Raw genomic sequence first — 27338 nt, forward strand, 5'->3', positions numbered from 1 at the left:
ACGGAGGAGTGGTGAGGAGCTGGGGCTTGCTTCTTCTTGGGTAATGGAAGCACTGGGAAGTGCTGCTGGGAGAGGCAAAGATCAGCCTGGTGTGGCCTCTTTAGGCTGCTCCTGTTGCCTTTATACACCTGCTCCTGAGCTGGACAGAGCCAGAGACCTTAAAAGAAATTTTTCTGCAACCTGATGAATTTCAGACTGACCTTTTCTCTCGCTTGTTTATGAAAAAAATTAAGGGAACCTATTTAAGTTCAGCAGGCTGCCCTTAATTTCCCAGTATTCTAAGGTTGCTCATTTCCCTGGCAAGTAATTGTCTTTTAAATATGAAAATGCCAGTGTATTTCTGCCTCTTCACTTTCCTGCTTTGCAACTTCCATGAAATGCCACCAGATGGTTTTAATGACACAAACTTTAGCCCTGTAACAGGGATTTGAGACCTTGGAGCCCTCTCATTCCTCTGTGCCCCTTAACTTTCCAACCAGTCCTGCAGAGCTGCCAGTCTCTGGCCCCCTCTTTGGTCCCCCTGTCTTTGTGCCTCGTTCTTCCTCTGCTTTGACACCAGAAGCAATACCAGCCCCTGAGCCAGAGCAGACATCCCAGAACTATACAAACCCCTTTTTTATTCCAGTTCTGCTGTTACTGGAAGCTTCAAGGAGTTGTTCAACTGCACCCACTAATCAGAAATTAACACCACAGACTCTTCCACCCTGCTGGGTTGAAGAATGTAGGGGCACACTACACATATGACAGAAAACAGAGGGGAGGGGAGGGGAGGGAAGTGGGGTAAAAATAAACATCCCTGCTGAAATTACTATCCCTTCGTGTTTAGGTTCTCTTTTTCTACAGTAAAAGGCGAGGAGACTGGAGAATATTAGTTAAATTCAGCACAAAACATCTTGTACATGAAACTTATAAAGCCAGTAGCAGCAGATGGGCATCAGTTCAAATGTTGATCCAGAGATCCTCATATCTAAGGGAATGATTAGTCAGTGCCACAACAAACAGGAAAGCATCCCATGGGATCCCTGCTTCTCGTTTCCTCTTTTATTCCGGGCTTGCTATAACTCTGATATAGCCCAATAAATCCTGGTCTCCTAGAAAATATCTGTATGCTTTTTTCTCTATGGATGAAATGGTGAGATAAAAGCTCTGCCTCTCAAAATAAGATGCAGAGCACAATGAAAAAAAAAAAAAAAGAAAGAAAAATTACTTCAGCTGGTGCTAGTTCACACTGAGTGGTTAAATATGAATGCCTCATTTTCAATTAAGGATTGATTTTAAAAGGCACCCACTCTCTCATGCTTTTTTTATAGCAGTGGAGAGAGGTAGAGAGCTGAAGCTTTGTGTTTGCTCCAGATCATCCCCTAGAGCTGCCTGTGTGTTCCTGTGTGCAAGAGGGGAGTCTGAGCAGGCTTTCCTAGGTTGAAGTGAGCTCTTGTGATTATTCCACCATTGCTGTGCTGGCTTTTCTCCCGAGCTCATCTCTGTGGTGGTGTGTTATTTGTGGTGCAGTGCACTGGGAAATCAGGCCCTGAGGTTAAAGCCTGCCTGGCACTTGAAGAACTCCCCTGGAAGCTGTAGGTAAGACTCTGCACATCATAAATAAGTGGTGTGTTTTGGTAAGTGGAGAAGGCCACTCATTGCATTAAATAAATCTCTCTTAAGTGAATCCTTGTTGAGGGAGCTGCATGGAGGTGGAGCTGCCTAGCATGGCTGGTGTAAGTGCTGATTAAGTGCTCTGTCAATTTTGGGAGCCATCTATTTCAATTTGGATGGCTCAGTGTTCAGGCTGCTCCTCAACATCTGAAGTTCCCCACGTGGGATGGCTGCCATCCATTATTTCCAGGGTGGCACAGGTTGGGGGTGCTTTGCAGTGACAATGTGCATAACCTGCTGTGGCACTATCAAGCAGCAGCACCACCAGTGAGAGCAGAGAATTTGGCTCATCAGTGTCTGGCCTGCTCTGCTGGAGGAGCTGAATACAAGGGGGGAATCATGACATCTTCTCTAAGTCCTGACACTTCTTTCTCTTCAGTGGATTTGGCACTGGGTGTCTAGCCCTTCACCCCAGGGCCTGTCAGGAGAGACAAATAGGTGTCTGCAGAAAGCAATTCATTTCCCTTTGCTAGCAGCAAGGAGCTCAGATGCTATCTAAGACCAAATTTCCACGTCCAAAGTTAGGTGGGACATACTCAAGGCCAAGCACAGTGACTGAGACCAGCAGAACTCAGTGTTTCCCCCTGCTCACCAATGTCCAAGAGCAGCACTGTCTCCTGCCTTGCTGCTTGTCTGGCTGGAGTCTGGGGACAAAACATTGCCAGTGTTGGAGAGTGGCTTAGAGGAATACAGGGTTTGCACTCAGGACAATGCAGTTTTACCTGCCTGAGGCAGTAACCAACTCTGCAGACTTGGAATTATTAATACTGCCTTTCCTTCTTTTGGCCCCTTTTTTTAGGGTGAAGTCCTGGGCAGATGCCTTTGGTGGGGAGCTGTACTCCATTGTGACTAAGTATTCAGGCTCTCTCCTGTTGCAGAAGGTAGGCAAAATCTGTGAGGGTTCCCTTTGCTTCGTGTCACTCCCTGTGTGCCTCCCAAGGTTTCCTCCAGGGTGGAGGAAAGAATCAGGCAGTGGTGTGCAGCTGTTTTTAAACCATGGAGCTCCATATCCCTGAGCACAGAGTGATGCCCTGTGGCTTTCTCCATGAACTGGAGAGGGAGATCCATTCAATGCCTTCCCTGCTTTCATCAGCCATTGCTGACCACAACCTTAATTATACCACTTTTTATTAAAAATACTTTTTAGCAGCACTCCTCATGTTTCCCCTCTGATGATCACTTCCTGCTCTCCCATGCTGACCCTTCATTCCTCCTTTCCCAAGTCTCTCTGGTGCTCATCCTGCTCATTGTCACCCCATCATCCCCTCCTGCATTTCTCCATCTGACACTAATTAATTTTTTTTGCTTTCTCATCTGTATTCAGCCAGTTGTTTATCAATTCTTTGCATTTTGCCCTTAAGCCTCTGCTTCAGGCAGGTGCCCTGGAAGCCAGGGGGGCAGAGCTTTGCTTGGCCTGCTCACCAAACAGGCACTAGTGCACTAAACTCTCTGCCAGCATTCAAGGGTGTAGCTCCAGGGGCTTCAGACAAATGGTCCCTTTTGCAGCTGTAGAGAAGCTTCCTTAAGTCAGTGGTGAATGGCTGCTGCTCTTTCAGACCTGGGGATCTCTGCCCTGCACCTCCCAAGTGCTGCTTTGGGGGCCTGGTGGCTGCTGACTGCATCCAAAGGAATTCACACTCCACTTTGTGGCCATCCAGTTTTTTCTGTGACCATCTCTTTTTTCTTTACTCTTTCTGATTCTCTGTGGTGTTGTGTTCTGCCCTAACTTACCTTGAGCGGTTTAAGCAGCTCAAGTTTATCTTTCAGCCCCACTTCTTGAGCTTTTTCATCTCCTGTTGTTTCCCTGGGAAATAAGGAAATAGGGGAGAAGCAGCCAGCACTCACTTCAGTCCTTCTCTCAGCCCCCTTTTCTTTAGATAGGAATTCCTCACAATTCATCATCTCAAAGCAGGGACCATCCCAAGAAGGCTCCCACTGCATCCCTGGCACCTCCAGCACTACAAGTGGATGCAGACAGATCTTTTACTAATAAATATAATTATCTTGCACCCTAGCAGATCCCAAATAATTTTATGCAGATCATCTCATTGGCACAGATTGTGGGTGTGTTAGGCCTAGGGAGCCAAACCCACCAAAATCTAGAAATTAAACACATGGATTTACCTGCTCCCCAGGCACCTTTCTCTTTTTTGGGCTATTACTTGTTTCACATCAACTATTTCTCTGCATGCATGGTTGTGCCCAGACCAGCAGAAGGGTGGGGAGCACAGTGCAGAGAGGTTCACGTGAATCTTTTCTTAGTGCTTGTCTAATTGTCTCTGAGGAAATACAGAAGGTGCTGTTATCTCAGTTTGTACCTTATTTCATGTGTCCCTTGTGCCTAATAGTCTTGAAGTAACCAGATTATTGTAGCTGTGAGAGTCATAATTTTTCAGTTACTGAATGCTTTGCATGTAAACTTTGTCTTTAATACTTGGCATAAACTTCTTGTGGTTTTCACTTCGCTTAGTTTTGTTTGGACTTTTTGTTTGCTTCCTCCAGAAGAATCCTAAAATCATGTTGCAAACTCAAGTAGTTGACTTCCTACCAGGCAATATCATTCCCAGAGACCTGGTGAGCTAACAGAAATCCCTTGAATCCCCAAGGGCAGGCTTTCACTCTGCATCACAGCTTTGCCCTGCTGTTATTAGAAAGCCCAAAAAACATGGCAAAGAGCAGACAAACTTGAGAAGTTCAGTCAAGACGTTTTCCTGGGTGAAGATGAAAGGAATGTCTTTCACACTCTTAATTTAGTTCCACTAGCAGTGAGTAATGCAGCACGGTGTATTTCAATAGGCTGAATTTTATGGAGGTGGAAACAAGAATATATACTTGGTGACATATCTCTGTTCACAGATAAAACTTAGGATACTGAATTCTGGATATTCTGCTTTTAAATCACCACCCCCGTCACGGCAGAAGGGGAATCTTAATGAATTGCTCCTGCTGTTTTAGGGGAATGCTAAGTGCTAGATGAATAAGAAAAGGTTTTCTGTTAGAGCTGAGCTAACTTTTTGGCCTCTTTTCAAGCTTCAGATCCTTTCAGCCAAGCCTGACTCCTGTTCTGTAACTTAACATGATCTGATAGCCTGAACCCCAAGCACAGGTTGTACAGGATGATCCTGGCCAACTACATGCACCTGATCTGACTCCAGCCATGGTGTCTGTTGTGCCCCATTAGAAAATCTTGGATGAATAGTCATCAATAGGCAGAGGTTTCCATGGCAGGAATACAGGCATGTAGTGGTTTGCTGGTTCATTTGCAGGAGAAAAGCTCAAATAGGATTTGAGCTCAAACCTGGTGTATTCCTTAGGGAACTGGAACTTTGGCAGAAAGTTGTTTTGGGTTTTTTGGTTTTGTTTTTTTTTGGGTTGGAGTTTGCTCCTTCCTATCTCTGGCTGGATCTCAGGGCTGCCATTAACAGGCTACTTTTGATTTCTCATGATTACTTTTACCCCAGTAGCACCTACTTGTGAGTATGTCAAAAGCACATTTAAAAACAATTAACAGAGAGAGGGAAAAGCCTGTTGCTTTTAACTGAGACTATGCTTTAAGGTAACTGGTGGCAGGTCACTTGCCCATGCTGGTGTGTCCCCCCCTTGGTGAGCTTTCCCAGGAGAGATTACCCTGCTCCCCCCAGCAGGGCCTGATTAAAGCCCAGCCTGGCAGAGATCACTCCTCTCCTGGCAGAGCTGTGACACAGAGCTGAAGGGACAGACACCAGCTGGGTGTGTGCTGTGCTCTCTCACAGCCAGGGACTGTGGTCAGGGGTTGTGGCTGCACATTGCTCTTCTGGCAGTGTGGTTACCCCAAACCTAAATGCTCAATCCCTCCTCCTCCTGCTTCCCCTGCCTGTCCCAGCGCCCCAGCAGAGGGGATGGGACGCCTGGCATTTTTAATCCAGTAAAACCCTTGCTGTTAATCATGCCAGACAGAGCGAGCAGCCTCCCTGCCATGCCTGCTGTGGGCTGGATGCTGCTGCTATTTCTGTCTGACCTCCTCAGCCTGCCCCATCCTCCAGGCATTTCTTCCTCTGCCTGTGCTCAGCTGCCCTCCCGGATGGTCAAGGAGCTTCTTGAACAAAAGGGACTCCACGGGCTCGCCCTAAAGACATGCAAAGTCCTTTTCCTGCTGCTTCCCTCTAATTCAAAAGTGTTACTAGAGCCCCTGCCATCTCCTTGCCCTTTTCACCACCTCATTTTTTTCCCCAGCACAAGAAGCCCAGTCCTGGCTGAGGTTGCTGCTGTGATGCTAAGACAACGTGATGATGGAGGGGGGATGTACACACTGCAGACAAAACTGATGATGAGGGACCAGGGAATTGCAATTGGTTGCCTTTGTGTTTCCAGATTGCTCAGGAGATAAGGCTCTGTCTTTTCTGAAACAAGTTAATTGTCCTGTGTCCTTTCACGGGTTTCATTAATCTTTCTTTCTGGCTATCTCTGTTAGCAGTGGGATTTTTTGGAATGGAGAAATAAAGACCATCTTTGCCAGTCTTAAAAGAGCAGATTTAAAGAGGCAAATTATGCTTACAGTTTAGATGTACTCTTGGGTTTTTTTAATTCCTAGGTTATATGAAATGTGGTGAGAATAAACTGGTTATCTCTAAAGCTGTCAGATCTAGATCCTCCTCATTACAGCACCTCTCCCCATGAAGGCAGCACCAAGTAGCCATGCTCATAATTCCTAGGTTTTGGGAATTGCCTCTGTGGTGCTCTTGGCCTAAATTATGCTCCTGGGTGCCCAATAAGTGGCATCACACCTGTCTGTCTCAGCTTTCCTTGGCAGTCTCCTCTGTAAGCACTGAGCAGACCTTTCTTGCTGGAGACCTGGCAAGTTCCCTCACAGATGGGGTGGCTCTGGGGCAGGACAGCCCCTGCACTGCCAGGACATGTCCCCACCAGTTCCCCAGAGCACCTGTGACATAGGAGGAGCTGCAATGACAGCACGTAGCTCCATTCCCTTGCTCTTCCTTAAGTGAGCTGGAGGTGTGTGTTGTGTTTAAAGTTGCTGTGGATGTCATCACAGTGCACAGTTTGGGTTTTTAAAAGTTGGCCTTCTGCTTCTCTCCAGTTTGTAGACACTACTGGCTTCAGGTGCATTGTTCCTGTCAACAGCCACAAGCTCACAGTTGGATCAGTTGTTTTTACTTGGTCAAAGTGCTTTGAGTTACAGCCACTGATCTGCATATCCTGAATTTTTGGGTGGAAAAGGGGGAAATACAAAAATGGAAGGTGATAAAATCAGAGCAGTTCTTTCAACACAAAGACAATACCCAGCTAGCAATGATGGATTCATCCCTCTCCTTAAGAACCTCCTGTTCAGCAGGGTTTTCTTCCTTCCCTTGGGTAGAAGTACAAAGATGTGGAGCCAACTCTGAAGATCAAGGAGGTGGATGGCTTGGAGCTGGTGAAGAAGTTCTCAGAGCAGATGGAGAGCATGCTCCGCAGGAAGGTGGAAGCTGTTGAGGTATGACCACTGCCTTGGGGGCTTTGGGAGGGAATTTGTGTCCTGCCAGCCCTGGAGCAGCAGGCACAGGCCTCCTGCCTGCACCAGGAGCGTGTGGGTGCAGGGGTTGTGTGAGGACTTCCCTGCCCAAGCAAGAGCCTGCTGGTGCAGCTGGCTGCTCACGCTGAGCTTTAAGCAGACACTGGTGGGAGGATGTGGGCGTTCAGACAAGGGGATGCTGGCTTCTCCCTCTGCTCAAATTAGAAAATAAGACAAAAACAAAGTCTAGGAATAAATATGAGGGAACGAGCACTCTTTTAGGAGACAAGCTGTTTAAAAAGGGGGGGAAGAAAACCTCTCAGGAGTGAAAAATCCAGTTCATCCTTCCGTAATGCACTCTGGCTGCTGAAGACTAGGGGCTTGTTTCAGCTGTGTGTGTGGCTCAAGGGGAATTTCTGCACCTCCTGAGCACAGGCTGCAAGGAAGCTGCTTGGATTTCCAGCTGTGTACATGGGGAAGTGTGGAGGAGGTGGCAAGGGGTCTGTAGCTGTTGCAGTGAGGGAGATCAGAGCAGGTAATCGTTCTGGCCCCCCTTGCTTCCTGCATCTAAGGATTTATCATATTCCTGTGTGTTTACCTACTATGAAAAGCATATTTCTGTAGTCACAGAGCCTTGACTGTTTAAGGCTTCTAATGTGGAAAAGTCATCCAGAAACACATCATTTGAATCTCCAAGTGAAATGTGGGCATATTTAGTCCCAGAGCTTTGGCCAATAACATTAAATTCTTAGCCAGACTTCTCCAGTGTTTGGATTGCCTTATCCTTTGTGAAGGAGCAAAACGTAGTTTTTCTGAGACTGTTGCTGATTGTGCAACCTTGAAAACATGTACATGTTTAGTTGGATCCCTTCCCAGTCTGTACCAACTGAGAATTAGTGCCCTGAAGCATCATACTGGAGAAAACTGGCTGATTTTATTGCCTTCCATAAATGGTAAGAGCTTATAAATGGCCACAGCATCTCTGAGCCCTTTACGAAATCCAGTCATGGTCTTTGTCTCAGTAACAATACCAGACTGAGACTCCCACAAGGCCTTTTCCTTTGATGAGATACTGACATCAAGCTGGGGCTGAAATGCCTTTCCCATGGCTTTTTGGAAGGGTTCATGGAAAATGAAATTAAATTTGTCTGTTCTTTCTCTAAATGGACCTGTTTCTGTTTGTATATGTCCTGCGATATCTAAAATTGCTCAGGGGTTTAGCAGGGACTCTGGAGTAAGTAGGTGTGAATACACTTAGCAATAAATAGCTGCAAATAATCTACCTTCCAAGCTTTAAAATCACAGCACAGAATGACAGGTCAGCAGGAAAGGAGGGAGAGAGGGAAGTTTATAACCCCAGACGTGGTTGTGGTGAAGAAGGCAATCGCTGATACAGCTGGAAGAACTTCTGGAGGGCTTTGCCACAGCCCCCACTCACCTTCCTTTCTGTGTGCTTGCTTTCCAGAGGCTGGTGGAAGCAGCAGAAGATGCAGATCTGAACCATGAGTACAACTCCTCACTGGAGGTGAGTTTATCCTGGTCAGTGACAAACGTGGCACACATCCTCAGGACAGCCAGGAGCCCACCCCCTCCAGGTTCCTGGGCTTAGGAATTGCTTTGTCTGCAGGACACTCAGAGACTGCTGCAAATAAGATACCTCCTTGGCAGATCCCAAACCTAGGAACACCCAAAAGATTTGTCCCTGTGGTTCTGGGAGGGGAGGGATTTGGGGAGATATTGTGCTGTGTGATATTATTGGCATTACTTTTACTGCGTGCCCAATACTGTCATTATGTGATGTTTTAGTGCAAATTAGCTGGCACTTTGTGGGTTACTTGGCTGGAAAATGAGCTAAAAATTGAGTGTGAATGAACAATGAGGAGGCTGCTGTTACAAATACCCACAGCAAACCCTTAATCCAAATGAACTGAGTTTCTCACCATCTTTCTTAACAGCTCCCATCATCTTTTCTCTACCAGACAGACACCCACTCATCAGGACTTCCCTTAAGGTGAAAGTTTGGTGCTGTCCAAGCAATTTGGTTAATTGGCTTTCTGTTAATAACAGTTAATAACTGTTTGTTGTGGCCAAGCTGTGGGATTATTGCTGGTGGGGGAGCTGGAATGAAAAGGCTGAGGAAGGAAATTCTCTATCCACAGTGCAAGCACAGACAGCTCAGCAGAAGGACAGGCTACCCCTGCAAGTACATGTCTCAGTGCTAGGAAAAATGAAAACACTCCTTGAAATCAAGCTAGTCACTAATTTCATCTCACTTTTTATTTTTTCCTTTTTTTTTTTTTTAAAGAGTCCCATTAGCCATGTTAGTTGGGTCAGCTGCATTCACAATAAGGGACATGGGTGAGTTGGGGTACATGGCTCTGTATTTGCACACTCCATTTGCACCCTCTGAGTGCTGCTAGTGCTTGAACACTAATCCTTTCATAACCTGTGGCTGAGATCAAGTCAGCAAAAGCATCTTAAAAACCTAGGTTATCCAAGGACAAAGAATGCCCTGGATGTACTGAAGTGACTGTAAATCCCCAGTGACCTTCACAGGTGTGGGCACACTGCATTGTCTTTGAGCACCTTCTGCTTGATCCTTTGCTCTCAATGAGTGCCTGCTACTTGGAGTGCCAGAATGAGGGGATAATCCCACTGGATGTCCAGCAGTGAGCTCAGTAAGGGACAGCTGCAGACACAGGCCAGGTGAGGTCAGCACTGCTGTGTCCTGTGCCAAACCTGGGAGCCAGACCCTGTGAGACACTTCACCTTTCCAGCTAACCCCCTAAATACATCTGAGGGGCCCCAGGAGGCTGCCCCCCTGCCCTGTGCTCTTCAGTGGCTCTTAAGCAATGCTCCTGGCATTGACAGTGCTTTGGGTCATATGGGCATATGACAACAAACTGGCCAGAAACCATCATTTGGCCAGCTTGACACTTCCAGTGGGTAATAGCTTGTTTGTGGCTCATTTTGATCCTCTTTGAAGCCCTGATTCTCCATATGTCCCCTCTTTGTTTTAAAGAGTGTTTTTGCCTGCCCCTGGCAGTGCTGGTAATAGTCTGTGCTATTCTCTCTTTGTCTTTCTCTTTTCCATTGTCTTCATCAACAGTTTGATTACTACAACTCTCAGCTGATTAATGATAAGGATGAAAATGACAATTATGTGGAGCTTGGGGATGAATTCATTCTGGAGCCAAATGAGCATTTCAATAACCTGCTGGTGAACACAACCTACAGCGATATCCAGCTGCCCACCAATGTCTACAACAAAGGTAATGGCCTCTACCTTCTCACTGCTGGTAGGCTGGTGTGGAAATTATCAGCAGCAATACTGGAAACAAGGATGGGAATAGAAAAAATAACTGACAGAGGGAAAATAAAAAGGGTTGGAAAGGTGCTGTACTGAGGGAGAATCATGTCTGTGCTGTCACTGTGACAGGGCTTAGGTACAATCTGCTCTTGGAAAACCTCTTGTGGTGGACAGGCCTCCATCTCAGACAGGCAGCATGTTCTCCTAGAGCTCCTCTACCCAACCAAAGGTGCTGTGAGACAAACTGAGATGAGACTTTATTGCCAGTTGTCACTCTGGATGAAGGGCTGGCTCTGTCATGGCCTTTAATTGTCAATAATCTCACTGGTGACTGTGCTCACAACTGCTGGTTTTTAGAGACACAATGGGGACAGTTCTATTTCTCCCATGATTTCAGATCAGAGCAGATGGAACTGACTGCCCCAGACCCTAAAATCTTGCTCACAGCAGAGCTGGCTGTGGGTAGGTACAGCAGAACTGCACACAGGAGGCTGCTGCTCTCTGCATGGTATGGAGAGAGGTGGTCAAACAGCAGAGGCACTGCCCAGCCAGCTGATTTCTTGCCCTACACCTCACCATGAACTCCTCACAGCTCCTCTGGCTGTGGCTGCAGGATCAGCAGGAGATGGAGGAGGAGGAGGGCTGCTTCCATGCCCCCAGCTCCTCCAGGGAGCAATGTCCCACAGTGCTCACTCCTCCTCTTGCACACAGCAGCAAGCCTGGCTCCCCACAGCAGTTCTGGCTCCACCTTCCTGCAGGACTTACTTTGGCCTCATCCCTGGGGAGTCACAATTCAGTTTTTGCCTTGTTTTGACCAAAACTGCTTTTAGTAAAGTGACTAAACAGGAAGTGATAGGTGAAAGCCCCACCCTTTCTGACACTAATACAGTTAATCCTACAATGACCAGATTCTCATGATTCACTGTTTCTACTGCTGCTGTTCTCTCTGGTCTCCTGAGGCAGTGAGTCAACACAGACACCAAATACACACTGCCTCCTAGGAGTTCTTGGAATCTGCATCTTCCTGTTGGTTCTGTTCTAGACAGGTAATGCAATGGTTGGCTCTCACAATTAAGGGATGAATAGTATGTGTATGTGTCTTGGCTTGAAAAGACAGGTGTCTGCTTAAGGGAGGTGGGGGCCTTCCCTGAAATGGAAAATGTAAACCCCCCCCCACCAAATTATTATGATTTTGAAATTAAAAGGTGCTCAGGCAAAGATATGGGAGTAGGAATAACAGTTCTTTACTAGGAAAACTAAAAAAAAAAACCCAAATGTAATAGTACAAACAAACAAAAAAAACACTGACAGAGTCAGAATAGGCCCTGACCCCCTGTGGGTCAGGGTGTTGGCAGCAGTCCCATTCAATGGTGCCTGCAGCCCTCCTGCAGTGCCAGCTGTGGTTCTGTTGGAGCAGGAATCCTGTAGAAGGGTGGAGTTTTCCTCTGAAGGTCCTGTGGTGGTGTAGATGGGCCTGGTCTTCTGGGAATCCAGCGGAAAAGGCTGCTGTGGTGTTCCAAACCTCTGATTATATCCAGTTAGGAATGCTTGGCTCCTCCCTCTGGGAGGAGCATCTCTCAATGGGTTGATGGAATTTTATCAGCCATGCAGTGACACTCACTGGCCCATGAACAGAAGATAATTAATCATTAATAGCCCATTAACAGAAGATACCTCTTGGAGGGAGGATTGGTTGTGAAAGAGATAAAGAAAACTGCCCAATTAACAGAAGATAACTGCCCCACCTCTGACAGATGGGAATAGAATACCCCTATTTCCAACCTGAGACAGTATAATATGAGAAGTTTTATTGATGTATGGTTATGCTATTGTGATATGCTCTCCCCATCATCCCATTTCCCCTCCCCCTTGTGTTGTTGTCACTGGATCACCTTGGTAGCCTGGGCATTTGGGAGGAGGGCAGGAGGTGTGGCGTGGCAACACCTCACCTCCAATCAAGCTGAAAGTGATCTTTCAAGTAAATGCACAAGCATCAGAGGTTTATGTCAAAAAAGGAGACAGAGGAGTCCTTTTACTTTATTTGAATAAAGGGAGAGACCATGGGGCATTCCCTTGGGGTCTCAGATTTTTGGAGGATGTGGCCTCGTTTTTATCCTAATTTCTCTTCTCTCTTTTCCCATTGGCTGAGGTACTTGAGAGGTACAGACTTCCCCCAACACCTGATACCAAAGATTTCCCTTTAATGTATAACCTCCCTTTTTATTTTCAATTCTTATGGAATTCAGGGTCTCTCCCAATTGTTTCTTTCATCTTTCAATACTCAGTTTTACTTATCAGCAAACCTACAGTTTATTTGTAAAGGCAAATATCTTTTTCCATTCATCAGTCAGTGGAATCTTTCCCATTGTTTCTCTTATCTCTCAGTGCTGGTTTTATCTGCCAGCAGATCCACAGTTTGTTTGTAAAGACAAATCCATCATTCCTCTCAATGCCCAAAGGATGGAGAAGAAGAGTTGACTGATGGACTTTGGTAGGGGCCAGGGTTACCTGATGCAACACCAAAGGTGTAAAAGGTGGAGGAGCCATTGTGTGGGTGAGCACGTGGTGGTTTAGTTCCATGCTCCCAACACTGTGAATTTTTCCTTATTCAGTCTTTTGTTGTATTTTGTTAAGGTTTAATAAACCTTTGAAATTTTAAAAGTGAGCATAATTTCTCACTATTCTGAGGAGATGGGGGCATGGTAGGACAGCCCAGGCTTTGTCAAGGAAAGGGCAGGCAAAGAAAAAACATTCAGTGAGGAAAAGAGAGTGTGCAACTGTGTAAATCCTAGGGCTCCTCTGTCTTAGGTCATTACACTAGCATAAATTTAGACAGTCCTTGTAGAAAGGCAGTCAGTGATGCATCAGCCTACTGCTTCTCAAGAGCCACACGTCCCCTGTCAGACAGCAGCTGAGCACTGCCTGTAGGCTGTGCCAGCTGTGCTCAGCTCTGTGATGGCCTCCCTGGGTCTCTGAGAGCATGATTCCAGCCAGATGCAGGGCTCAAGGGCAGACAAGGCTGGAAAGATAAATGGGGTAATAGTGTCTGACCAAGCTGAGATCACCTGCAGTGGCCAGTGGTGACCTGGCCTCCAGGATTCACTTGAATGTACAGGGAATAGGATTCAACAGTGTAAAAGCTTTGGACGAGGTTGCATGCCTCCTGAAGCTGCCTTTGTTCTCATCCCTCTCCTCCATCAGGGATGGTGGACGTCCTTCCTTCTCTTACACAGTTTTCTCCCCCACAGACCCTGCCATTCTCAATGGAGTTTACATGTCAGAAGCCCTGAATCCCATTTTTGTGGACAACTTTGAAAGGGATCCCACACTGACCTGGCAGTACTTTGGCAGCTCCACTGGATTCTTCAGGCTGTACCCAGGTAAAAGAGTAGAGATTGGCTTTGCTCTTTCAGTGCCACACAATAGTCTTGCAGGACAGGACCTGTGCCATGGAAGAATCCAGTCTGGGAAGTCTGGGGCTATCCCAGGATTTTGCAGTGAGCAAAATGGGCTGATAAGGCTGAAGGAATTATTCTGCAGGCATAAACCCCTTCCTCCCATTAGAACCAGCCCCTCAGGCACACTCCTCATGCAACCCTAGAGGAGTCTGCTGGCAAGGGGTCCTCCAGAAAGCTCTCAAAACACCACAGCAGGGCTCCCCTGTGGGTTTGAGTGGTGGCCAAAGCCTCTCTGAGGACACACGTGGCAGATGCAGCTGGCCAGCCTGGCTGGTCACCCACTCGCCAGCTGTGAGTGGCACATCAGGTCACAGCACAGGAGGGAGCTCCTGTGCTTGCAGGAGCCAGAGAGATGCTCTGCAGCCTGCCTGGTGGCCACTTGGTCAGATGGCTGCGTGCCCTGGCACATGCTGGGGAAGGTGAAAGCAGAGATGGCTGTGAACAGAGCCTGTAGCAGGGAATCTGGGATGCATCCCAGTCACTGCTGCTGCTTTTTTATGCTCTCAGCCACCCTCTGGGAGAAGAAAAATCTGTTGTTGAGAACTACATCAAAGTGAGAAAAAACTCAGAGTACAAGCAGCTGCTTTGCAGTTGAACAGACTATGCCTAGGTACATTTTTTTAGAGAGAAACTTAGTAAGCAGTTTACTCAGAACTGCCAAAGACCGAGCAGCTCTGCTTGTATGTCTGCAGAATGGCCACTGCTGTGGCTGGCCAGCCTCGTGTGCTCCCTGGGGTAGGCAGGTCTCAGCAGGGAGCAGCAGCAGTGCAGGTGCCTGCCTGTGAGTGCTGATTGCTCCTCTTGCTGCTCTCTTCAGGAATAAAGTGGTTACCAGATGAGAACGGAGTCATCTCCTTTGACTGCAGAAACCGTGGCTGGTAAGTTTTGGAGGGACTTGGCCAAAGCACCTTTCATCCTTCCTCCCTCCCCCTTCTCCAAGGTGACACCTTGGTGAGCTGCTGATCAGTGATTAAGGTGCTGTGGTGCTCCTGCAAGAGATGGGGGGTACATAAACAAAGGTAATAGGTTGGGAAGCCCTGCCAGCAACAGCATCTAACATGTGCCACATGGAAATTACACTTCTGTGGCTGGGAGGTGGTGGGGATATTTAAGTTTGGGAACTGTGGTGTGTTTAGTCAGTCTGCTCAGCATGGCTAAAGCAGGCTTTAACAACTGTCACTCTTGGGTGTACGTCTGCAGTAGGCTCAGCACTTCCCAGTGCAGGGAGTGAGGTGCTGGGGCCAGCCTGTCCTGCTGGGCAGCTGTGGCCATGGTGCACATGGTGCTGTGGCTGGCATGGTGACAGCAGCACTCCCAACATTCCTCCTGCCTGGCTCTCTCCCTGCTTCCTCGTGCTCTTTGTTGTGCAGGTACATCCAAGCAGCCACCTCTCCCAAGGACATTGTCATCATTGTGGATGTCAGTGGCAGCATGAAGGGCCTGAGGATGACCATTGCCAAGCACACCATCGTCACCATTTTGGATACTCTGGGAGAAAATGACTTTGTCAACATCATTGCAGTATGTCTGCCTCCATTCCAGTGCTGTGATGTCTCCTGGTGCCTCACACCCCCTCCTCCTTCCCCTCAGCAGATCACAGACCCTACCTACAGCAGCACTTACACTGGATTGGGGAAGTTCCCCAAATGACCCTTGGGAAGGCAGCTTTGTGTGGTCAGCAGGGTGGCTGCCAGCTCATTTCATCTCTCCACAAAGGGTGTTGGCTGCATCTTTTTGCTTTCTTAGGGATGTGACTGCAACAGATAACAAAAGGCTGCAGAGAGACACCTGAGCTAATAATTCACCCAGCTTGCCATAACCCTGAATTTGGGTCCAGCAGCAGTGTAATCCTCAGGATAATACTTCCAGACTAGAAAACTACCACCACGTGCCTTTGTGCACTAGCATCCTGCAAGGCTGCCCTTACAGTTCTGAGTCCTTCAGCTGGGCTGCATGGAGCTTGGTCAGGGAGCTTCAGTGTTACTCTGTTCCTTTTTGAGCCCTGGCAGGGTGAGGATGGGCTGGTTACCCACAGAGAACCAGCACCACTGACCACAGAAAGCAAAACTTCTTTCCATGACTCATAGCAAGACTGGTGCCATGTTGAAGGCTCCTTCCTTCTAATTTTCAAAGCTAATTCAAACACCATCTCCTTCCCCAGGCTTCTTTCTATGATAGCTTGCCAGGGCACAGCCACTGAGATATAAATTCTGCTTTTTTGTTGATAGCTTCTTATGTTAGCTAATTAGAAACTCCAGTGGCAACAATTCTGTCTTTATATGACTGGGCAGATGGAAGAGTGCACAGTGTTGGCAGAAAAATGGAGGGGAGTCATTAAGGAGTTTGAAATATCATCTGTTCTTCAAAAACAACCCCAGAAATACCATGTTTATATATATATATATATGTATATATATATATTCCTTTACTGCATTCACACCAAGAACCTGCTGGCTCAGAGACATTATAGCCTGACCTGAGTTCCTATTGATCAGCTGAGCATCAGTGGCCTCTTAAGAATTGCACTCTCCTGAACCTTGCAGGAAAAGGTTCACAGGGGCCTTACCAAGCTTTACCTCACATGTCACAGCCTAGAATCATCCACTCCTCTAATTATCCCAGTCCAGTGGATGTGTGCTAACCTGGTTTGGTTTTGCTCAGGCATCCACCAGAGGCTTCAAACTTCAGGTTGCAAGGTTCAGCTAGTGGCTGGGGACTCACAAAGTCTCCAGAAGTGACAACTATGTGCAAAAAGTGCTAGAAGCAAGGCCGGGGATACAGGTTCATAAAGTGGGGATAAAAAAAGTAACTTTGTATGTGTAGATATGCTCAGCTAGAACTCAGCAAAACACTGTAATTAATAAATTAATTGCAGTAATGTAATTAATTCAAACAAACAGAAGCATCAAAATCCTAGGTTTTGCCATGATAACTGTAAACAATTTTTAAGGGAAATAGGTATAAAATGGCATCATGCTCCATGCTGCTTTCTGAACATGCACCTAGGACACGAACCCATTTTGTGGATTTTCTCCCATGACAACCCCTTTCTTCTCGTTTTCTCTTTGCAGTACAATGATTATGTTCATTTTATTGAGCCCTGTTTTAAGGGTATCCTGGTCCAAGCAGACAGAGATAACAGAGAGGTGAGTACCAGGCCCCTCTCAGTGTAGCTCAGGTAGCTCCCTTCATGAAGGCAGGGCATGGGGTTGAGATGCTGTGAGATGAAACTCCAGGGAGAAGGAACAGGGTTTGCATTTCAGAAGCCAGCACCAGTTCAGGGCTGTGTGCTGAATTACCCTGAATTACCCCAAGCTGTGACACGGGGTCAGGTGGTGGCTGAGCAGCAGCCACAGCTTCCCTGTGTCCCCACTGCTGCACCACAAGCAGATCTACAGACTGCCTTATTAAAAACTGGGCAGAGGGCAAAAACTCTCCATCTTACACACCCCACATCCTCCGCACTCAGAAATTAGAATAATCAGTCTTTTCCTGGTGAGTATGTTCTCAGCCTGATCCTTCATCAGGGTGGATTGCCAGCAAGCCCTCTCTGAGGAGGGGTTTTGCTGCTCTGATCCAGGAGGGTTCAGCAGCCCTGAGGTATGTCCAGCTGGTCCAGCACCCTCCTGGCTGACTGTTATTTTTAGCTTCTCTCCCTGTTTTGTTTTCCTCCTTCTTTCAGTTTTTTTTTAGTTTGTATTACTACATCCCTGTATGCCTTCAACAACCAGATTTCTTTCTTAGATTAGCCCTAGCCCACAGAGTATGACTACAACGGGTGATGTCTTTGTAGGGATTCCCAAAGGATTCCCAAACATCCTAGACACTATCTTGCAGAGAGGGTTTAATTCAAGCAGATCAGTGCTGCTGAAGTCATAGACAAACATTCAATTTTTTTTTTTTTCTTTTTCCCCATGCTGTTGCTTTTGGGTGCACAGGATGTTTTATTTTTCCTGAAGGAGCAGATAAGGGCAAGTCAGATTTCCAGTAGTTTTGCCCCTTCCATGATCTTACATGGATCCTCAGTGGTTCACAGTCCAGAGACTGAGAAATGCAGTCCTGCTGGAGCTGCATGGGCACAGCCTTTTCTGGGCTACCCTTTCCTGCCCTGGTCCAAGGGAACACCCTGCCTGCAACTCATTCCTGGTTTTTTTCCTTCTCTTTTTGCCAGCACTTCAAGCAGCTGGTGGAGGAACTGCAGGCAAAAGGAGTGGGGACTGTGAACAAGGCTTTGACAGAGTCCTTCAAAATCCTGAGAGAGGTAAGAGTTGGTGCTGGTGCTTGTGTGGGGCTCGAGTGCCCAGCCCTGCACTCCTCCCCCCCAGCGACAGCACATCCCTCAGGGTGCTGCAGTGGGGAGCAGGCAGGAGCTCATCTCATGGATCCCAGATTTGTCACAAGCAGTGTGCAGGGCTCACCCATCTTAGGGGAAGTGTTGGTTTGTGCATGATGTCCACAGCCTGCAGTCCCTGCCCAGGAAGGATCAGGTGCCAGCAAGGCTGTGGCTTCGTGAGTTTTCTTAACGAGCCCCACAACTGGGCATCTTCACAGATAGTAGCAATAAAATACAACTGATCAGCTGAGAGCCACAATTCTGGTGGTAAGTAATGTTATTAGTGAGCAGTGATGATAATGAAGACATGAAAGATTATTCTTCAGATTTATTTCAATGTCACTTTGAGTATCAGTACTTGGGGAAGAAATCACAGGTACGGGAGAATTAATCCCTCTGAAAAGAACCATAAATGATTCATTGCCTCATGTGAATAGGAAATTCAGTAGCCTGGAGGTAAACATACAATTGAATTCTGTTTCTTAAGGAATGGTAACAAGAAAAAGGACCAAGAGCCAGCTGAATACCCCCATCCCCTCATGGCACTGCCTATAGTGGGGTTGTGGATCATAGAATGGCTTGGGATGGAAGGGGCCTTAAAAGCTGAGGCAAAATATGTCCTCCACTGAAACAGTTGAACCAAAAATACCTCCAGGGAGTGTTGCCCATGCACCCCACTGGACTAATGGAACTCAACTGCACTAATACAGAAGAAACTACTTGGTGGGTAAAGAATTTATTACTTCTCTCTATTTAGCATTAAAAAATTCAGTCTACAGTTTCAGTAGTCATCACTTATCTTGATTCTTGTTGACTCTGTCTTGCTCAATGAGCTCTAAACAGCTCTGAGATGCTCTTGGACAGTGGTGATGGAACCTGCTGCTGGTATTCACCCACAAGGTGAAGTACTGCTTCCCTCATGCCTTTTGCTATCACCTTTTATCTGGGGAGAAGGCTCAGGCATTTGAGCACCTGCAGATGAGGAAAGGTGTCGTGCTGTTCTGTGCCTTGGAAATGGCCATCCATAAAACAATATCTTTGTTACCTAAGAAATGTGTGAAACGGAGTGCCTTAATATCAGCAGCTGCAGCACTCCAGGCTCTGCAAGTAGCACAGCTTAAGGCAAAAGGGTGTCCCCTGCCAGGTGTGGTTTGAGGGCTCTCTGAAATCATCTCCTCGAGTTTCTTAGACCTGTGTTGGTAAAAGCCAAGGAAAAGAGTTTTTATCATTGTGCCCCAAAACAAATCTGTGCAGTCACAGTCAGCAGAAGGGGGAGCTTTGGTGGAATTGACCACCCCCTTGTCATCAGACACAATTGCCACTCTCAGCTGTTCCTCACAGGCTCTGCTGTTATTGCTCACGGGAGCATACGCAGGAGAATGAAAATTGCGGCATCACGCTGATGAAACAGGCTGTGCTGATTACAAGAGACAACCAGTAATAATATCTGTAATGAAAGTGGCTGCAAAATTTCCCTGGTAATTTTCCTCAGTCCAATTGCTTACAGAATTAATAGCTCAGCAGAGACCCACTCAATGAGGTATGAGTAGCAAAGAGGGGTTGAAGAAGAGCACAAATCTCTCACTGTCTTTGTTCTCCTCCATTATCCTCTGGGGGAGACAGGGCATATTTTAATCCATGACACAATTTGCAGATCAGTTTCAGGAGAACAGCTAGCCAGAGACCCCCCCCGTCCCTCTCTGCCATGCTCAATAAACCACTTGAACTCTCCATTTCAATTTAGTCACAAACCAAGTGGTTTCAATAAAATATGCATCCAAGGGAAGCCATGGTCTTAAGCACACATTTATGAGGTGCTTCAAAATTCTCAGGTGTTAAGTGCTATCTTTTGAGGTCTTTTCTTATTTATTAAATTTTAATCTGTCTCACTGCTCTCTTCTCTTCCTTGTTTCAACAAGCTTGGCCTGTCTTGTTCTCTCCCCTTTTTCCTGCAGGATTTATACCCCTTTGTTTTGCTTCCAGGCTGCCTCCCCTGAAACACCATCCTCCCAACAGTGTGTGAGTGCTGCAGCTGAGAGCTATCAGGTGCTAAGCAGAGCAGAATAATTGCCTTCCCTGTTTTACACACCGTAGTCCTCTTAACAGGACATAAGACAACAGCTACAGTTTTTTTCAGGCACTGTCACATTGTTAATTCCTATTCAGCTGATGTGTCTCTGCAGCATCCTCCCCAGGCAGTATCCACCCTCCTCTTCTGTGTTCAAGCCACTGCCTCTCCTTTGCAATGTACATGTGTCCTCCTTTCTCAGGATACACTCAGAACAAGTATTTTGAAAGCTGTTGCTTTTCCCACCCTGTGGAGGACAAGAAAAGCCAAGTTCTGCTTTCCAAGGCTACCTTGGAATGATGTTTCCTCTTACCACCAGGCTGATTTAATTGTGCCTTGACTCACTGCCGATCTCAGAAATCACATAAATGTTGAAGTTAATTGAGTGGGTCATTCCAGAATGGCTATAGGTGGAAACAAGGTGTTGAAACTGGTAACAGACTGGATTTCAGTGAGACATAAAATTCTGAGTAACTTGAGCAAACTGGTGCCATAAAATAATGAACCTGTGTGTTGATTTAAGTGAACAATGGTTTGTGGCCTCTCACCTCTCGCTTGTTCACTCACTTTATTCATTTACACATTCACAAGATACATGTGTTACTCATTTTTCTAGCACCGTGCTAGATGTTTAAGGACAGTTGATCCATCCATTTTCTGTGTTGTCTGTTCATTGCCTCTTCATCCTTTGGGATCTCACATAGTCCCAGTCAGGTCTCACCCATGAGGCAGGTAGTTCAGCTACACCTTCTGCAATTCTTTCCCTTCATGCTGAGCACAGATTATTCAAATGCTTTAAATTAGTTTTTTCTTTAACCCTCCCACTTTGTGACTCTACCTCTAATTCATTCATTCTTTTCTTAGTATCTTATCACTTCAGCAAGTACCCAGCCGTTACAATATTTTCCTTTTGATGATAAAGGATGGAGGCTCTAAAGCATCTCTGCCTGACCATCTCTGGTTTTTATTATCTGACATTGTATTATTTTTACTCCCTTTCTTGCTTCTTCTGTGAACACTTAGAAATTGCTTCTTGATTCCAGTCACATTTTTATGGACCTGGATTCTACAGCATATTTTCAGGGTATGCAAAGCTCAGATTTTCCTGTTTATCAGTTCCTACTATCTTGCTTAATGCCCTTTCTTGTTTCTCCTTCACTGGCTTTGTTTTCTTATCTACTGCTGATTTTCTCCCCATGAGAGGCTTTCCACCAAGTTTGAATTTTCAGTAGTTCTGGAGGCCATTCCAGAGGCAGGTCTGCATAATAATGGGGCAGGAGGAGATGGGGAGAGGCTGCTCAGTCCCCTGGTTCAGACATGCACATAATCAGCACGCGTGCCTGCACATCTCTGGGCCATGCTGATGGTTCCTATGGCTTCACTGGGAGCTCTGTGCCAGCCTATAACTGCAGAGTAAAAGGCAATGAGCAAACAAGGGAGTACAGGAGACTGTGACCCTGAATTAATTAGATCATGCCTCTTAGTCCTGGCAATGTGACTGAAGTTATACAGCTCTGTGCCTCCTTCACTGACCCAGCTCTAGCCTGCATTTCTTCTGTGGACATGTTATTCCTCATCTCCCCTTCTTTCTTGCTCCTGAGACTTCGGTCAGAGCAGGGAATTATGCTCAGAGCTTGCTGCAAATGCTGTCAGATCATTTGCTACAGCTGCAGCCAGTCACAAAGGACCTAAAAACCAGGGATTACCTCTTGTTCGTTTGTTTTCTAAATCTGTCTTTTTAATCTCCATTTCTATGACACTGATGATCTCATTTTCCCTGTTGAAAATATCATCTACTCCTGTAATTAGGAGATTGCTGGTTCTGACACAACATTCAATTTCTCAGTATCTCAGTATTATGAGTTCTGAAGTAAGCTTCATGAAGAGATCTTAAGCAGTCTGATGAAATGGTGGGTGACCTTAATTAAGTGTTAATTTAATAATAATCTAAACAGACATACTGTAGGTTGCAACAGTTTGGAATAAGCTGCTTTTGTAACCACAAGGTTCCTATATCTGTGATCTGAGCCTCATTCTGACAGCATTTCCTGCAGCCTGTGCCTCCCTGGTGGACACTCACTGTCTGTTCTCTCTGATAATCTGCACCCAGTTGATCTCTGTCCTAGAAATAGCTCACTTGAGGCTCTGGTTTTTTCCTACCTGCTGGTCTTTAGCAAAATCCCATGAGGCTCTCATCTACTTTTCTCCTTTGGTTTGCTCCTAGGAGCATCCTGTGCTTGTTCCTGTTGTACACCCTCAGCCTTTACTGCCTGTTTCCCCTCTGAATGTGACACAAGAGAGGAGGAGCACGTCCAGACACCTCATCCTGATTCAGTATTTCCCAGAGATGTTTCACCTGAGAGCAGCTCATTAGAAATGACCCAATTACAGCACCCTTCTCACTCCTGATGATCTGTCCTGGTTCTGGTCAGTGAGACAAGCACCTGTGGTCATTCAGAAGCTGTGGAATTCATTCTTCCTGCAGTACAGTTACAGGTGCTGTGTGAAGTTGGAGCAGGCAGGACTGGTAACATAGATGGTGGCAGAAGGGGATGTTATGGTGATATTAGCACTGAGCCTGGTAATTTCATAATTAGGGACAACTGCAATGTAGTTGTAGAAGTGGTGAAATTACTGGGGAAATCAGGCCTTGGAACTGGCTTTGAGGTATTCATGGTCATGATGTTAATCTGCAGTGGAACCACAGGACCAGCCGCACTGGTAAAAGTATTTGTCTGTCATAACACAGCATTATCAAACCCTGAAAGAGTTGGGAATTGAACCCTAAAACATCTAAAAACTCCCAGTTCATGGCCTGTGCTCTTGTTCTCCCATCCAGGGATTTAGTTTTATGCAATTAATTGTGCCTCTTCGATACCTTTTTTTTCTCATAAGACATAACTATCCTCTCCAGTTTAAAATTGCTGCTTTTTGATGTAACCTTAATCACCCTTCAGCTGGTGTCCTGTATGCTCCTCATCTCGTGCTATTGCCTGTCATTAATGTTTGTTAGCAGGAGAGCTGTCGACTCTTTCTTCCATAATTTTTTTGTTCTTCATCCATTTCTGCACCCTCTTCTGTTGATCAGACTTCTCCTTGCTGACAGCATAACAGTGAGAGGCAGGAAAAGGAGAAGCACAGAGTGCCACCGAGCTGGCAGCTGCAGCCAGTGGCTGCTCAGTTTTGTCCCTGGGATGTCCTCTGCTGCTGTCTTTAGCACAATGTTGGAGCAGCATTCCAAGGCTGGCTCTCCCTGGCTGGACAGGCAGGGTCTGGCTCAGCTGTAGGAGCACATCTGTCCAACACCCCTGCAGGTGCCCTTGGGAGCACATCAGTGTTTGTACCAGAGTCCTGGTGCACTTCTGCTCTGCCTTAAATCTCTCCTATGCATAAATGACAGGTCATCTGTCATGTCAGTGTATGGCCTCTCTATCTGGCACATCCATAACCTTTCCCAGCTCCAATGGCAGTAGCCTTCTTTTTTTATATGCTCCTGCCTTTCTTTGCTATTCTTTGGCAGATTGATGGATTCACCCTGAAATAATGAGTCTGATTTCCCACTCCTTTCACATTTTCTGCCATAAAAAGTGACAGTTACTGCTGTCAAATCAGAATTGCCGTGTTTATGGTCAATCTATGGTTGTTTTGCATAAACTAATGCGACTGTGCAAGATGTGAAGCAGCAGGGAATCACACCCTTCCTCCACAGCAGTTATTTTCTCCTCATTATTTTACTTCTGCAAAGCCTTCTGTGTCTGTATGTGCCAGGCAAGGCTGTATAAATAAAAAAATCTATATGCAGCATGCAAACACAATCCTCTTTCTGAGCAGTGCGAGGTTTGCAAGTGGAGGTCAGGATGTGGCCCACCGTGAATAAACAGAGTGCAGTTCCTAAGAAACAGCCTGTGGTGGGATAAGCAGTGCTCTCCCTGTCTGTTTGTAGTTCAGAGATGCTGGCCAAGGAGGTCTGTGTAACCAAGCCATCATGCTGATCACCGATGGAGCCGTGGAGGATTATGAAGCTGTGTTTGAAAAATACAACTGGCCCGATCGGAAGGTTTGTCTGGGAAGTGAAAAATGGAAAGGGAGGGGAAAGGTGCTATTCTGCTGTGCTGGGAGGAGAAGAGCACAAGCCAGGAAATCAGGCAAAGCTGAGCATTCACATATTCCAGTACCTGAATTCCTATGGGCACCTGACTGTAAATGCAAACAAAGCAGCCAAGCAGGAGCCTACTGCAGTGATTTCCGAGGTGAGAGGATTACAAATGCAGATCTCTAGGTCAGGGAAGCTTTTCTTTTTCATGAACTTTGTTTTCTAAAGTTGTGGGCAATCTAGATATTCTCCTGATAAGATTATAAAGACTGAATTGAGTATTTCAAAATTAAAAACTAACTTTTGCTAAGAGTTTTAATTCCACGTAGGACTGTTTATAACTGGTCCTGTTCAGGAAAGGTTTGGCTATTCCAAGTTCTTATGGTGGCCAGGGCAATGATCCAAACAGCCTCTCCAGGTGCCTTCCAGCCCTGTTTACTCTGATGTCTGTGATTACAGGCTTGCACTAGCAGAGTCGGCTGTGAAAATGTAATAGACCACTGCTCATCCTAAACCCTCCTGATTTATTTGTTTACCTCATCCCAGCTAGCAGCAATGCACAAAGGGAGAGAAACAGCCTACTGAGAGACCAGAGCAGGGGGCTGTTAAAACAGTTTATTTCAGGATTGACTCTTTTGTTGGTGGTCAAAAGCATGAGAAATGGTAAAGCTCTCTCTAAATGATTCATGTGGCCAGCTGTTCCCCTGGGCCAAGGATTCCTGGGAGCTATAAACCTTTCTGCATGTGGTTGCCGAGTGCCTGGCAGAGCTACTATCATAAAATCAAACAGAATCTGCACTTTTGCTTTGTTATTCAGATGATCCCTGGTGCTGCTTGGCTTTCTGGGCTTATTGTAATTGGAAATTAAGTTCCAGGCCACAAAACAGGAAACAAATGGCACGAGAGGCTCCTGCCTCTGTGTGAAGGCAGAGCTATTGCTCTCACCACGTTCACACCAAGGGGATGCCAAACTTGAGCCTTTTGGATTTGGTAGCACATTACAGCCTCATTCTCCTGTCTTTGCATCCTCCTAGGTCCGGGTATTCACGTACCTCATAGGACGGGAGGTCACTTTTGCCCCGAACGTGAAATGGATCGCCTGCAACAACAAAGGTGCTGTGTGGGAATGGTGCCCAACCTCCCTGCACCCCTCCAAGGCTTACCCACCACTGCTGGGGCCCACAGGCCCTCGCTTGGAAGACAACCTAAGGAAAAAGCAGACCCTGCTGGCCCACGTGAAGTGAGCCTGTGTCCAACTAACACAAGTCCTGCGTGCTGAGCCACCGCATTTTCCTGTCACTGTGCCAAGGGACACTATGACCAAGATTCATGCTGGCTGCAGTCCACCTAAGTCCCCTGTGCTTATTGTGTCCCAGTTGCTGGCTTTTGACAATCTGTCTAAAGCTCTGTTAGAGAGCCTGACATCTTTTGGCTGAGACATAAAACAAACATCGCTGCTTTAAAGACTTTACAGCAATTTTCACAAGGTCTGCAGGTCAACCCCTGTATCCTGGCCAAATTCTTTGTGTGTAAGTGATTTTCACTGAGGTACCAAAATAGCTTGTTAATCCCACCCCAAACCCACTATTCTCTATAACTGGCATGAAACTAAGTGAATGAGAAAATCCATCCCCAGTAGGTGAGTCACCTCTATGCATTTGGGGCCAGTTAAAAAGTCAAGTTAGCACTGTCAGAGTCTGCAAGAGTAAAGGAAGAAAGGAAAAAAAAGCCATCCACGTTTGGGCATGACCTGGCTTCTGAAGACAGCAATGCTAGTTACATCAGTGTTCTGCATAAACAAAGAAAGGAAGGGAAAACTGAAGCTGGGTGTCAGGTACAAACCTTTCCAGCCCAAGCAGTGGTTCCAGCAGAGCATGAAATACATGGGAACATTTACTGCTAAGAACAGTTGACAGGAGAGTTGCTGGCCTGTAGAATGTCTGTGAGCTGGGGATGCTCAAGGCTGAAGCATTAATCTAATTAGCACTATGAATTACACATAATTTTATGTTTTGTTAAATGAAGCAAACCCCTGGGTTTCAGATTCTGTATTCAGCCAGGAGATCAGTGACAGAGAATTCATGGTACTGTTGGTTCACTGTAAAATGTCAGAATGCATTCTTCTGAATAACCAGGTAGCAAAAATATGCTCTTGCATTCTCACTTTCCAGATTTGAGCTGTGCAGAGGGCTCCCTGATTTTGGTTCTTCTGTTTCAGTGCGTTGGATAACTCTTTTTGTCCTTGTTTTTGAGCACACTAAATCTGTTTAAACATCACAAAGCTTATCAGAAAATGAGCCCTTTTACATGACAGTGTTTTCCTGGTGATTGGAAAGTTTTCCATGTATGTGGTGTATTCTACCTTATACCAAGTGCACAATGCCTGTGGTGAGCAGCAGGACACAAGAATCCTTATGACATTATTCTGTATTAGCACTTCTAACCAGCAGCTACTTCTGAGGACCTTTTGGTAGCCTGAGAACATCCTTCCCCTGTACTCCTTGTTGTAGTTTTAGGCTGCTGTGGGTCCAGCTGCAGGGACAAAGCTTTGGAAACAGGGACCTTGCACTTTTTATTGTGCTTCCAGTGTGTAGATGGAAGTAGTTGCCATCCTCGGATGTAAAGCCAGGCAGACTGAAGAGTACTGGAAAAAATCTGGAAGAGGAAGTGGGAATTTGATCCTAGTATAAAATAGGGCAGGGCAAGTGGGTAGCCTGGTGAAAACCTTTGCGTGCATATGTTTGGCCTTCCAAACTGAAGGCAGTCTGATTAGTGGGAGGCTTTTCCTGAGACCCAAAGCAAGATTTTGCTTCTGCTTTGCACAAATCTGGTTATATCAAGACTTCCATCTTACACAAAATTCTTCAGCATTTTTAGAAGAACAAAATCACTGCTTTGAAACTCTAGATTTCCACAGGTGTTTTGTGTGACAGGC

General features: G+C 46.2%; 1 protein-coding gene across 1 annotated transcript in view; it reads left to right on the forward strand.

Annotated features, from left to right (window-relative positions):
* CACNA2D4 (calcium voltage-gated channel auxiliary subunit alpha2delta 4) overlaps positions 1-27338 on the forward strand; it is a 121061-nt gene that overhangs the window by 2454 nt on the left and 91269 nt on the right. Inside the window, exons 2-12 of the mRNA XM_039708244.1 lie at positions 2453-2534; positions 7007-7123; positions 8607-8666; positions 10251-10413; positions 13700-13831; positions 14727-14787; positions 15280-15430; positions 16981-17055; positions 18081-18170; positions 24254-24367; positions 25438-25516. Of these exons, the coding sequence (XP_039564178.1) occupies positions 2453-2534; positions 7007-7123; positions 8607-8666; positions 10251-10413; positions 13700-13831; positions 14727-14787; positions 15280-15430; positions 16981-17055; positions 18081-18170; positions 24254-24367; positions 25438-25516 (1124 nt within the window). The remainder of the gene's footprint in view (positions 1-2452; positions 2535-7006; positions 7124-8606; positions 8667-10250; positions 10414-13699; positions 13832-14726; positions 14788-15279; positions 15431-16980; positions 17056-18080; positions 18171-24253; positions 24368-25437; positions 25517-27338) is intronic.

Source organism: Passer montanus, unplaced genomic scaffold, assembly GCF_014805655.1.
Source record: "Passer montanus isolate IOZ18808 unplaced genomic scaffold, ASM1480565v1 scaffold20, whole genome shotgun sequence".
In the NCBI taxonomy this organism is placed as follows: Eukaryota; Metazoa; Chordata; class Aves; order Passeriformes; family Passeridae; genus Passer; species Passer montanus.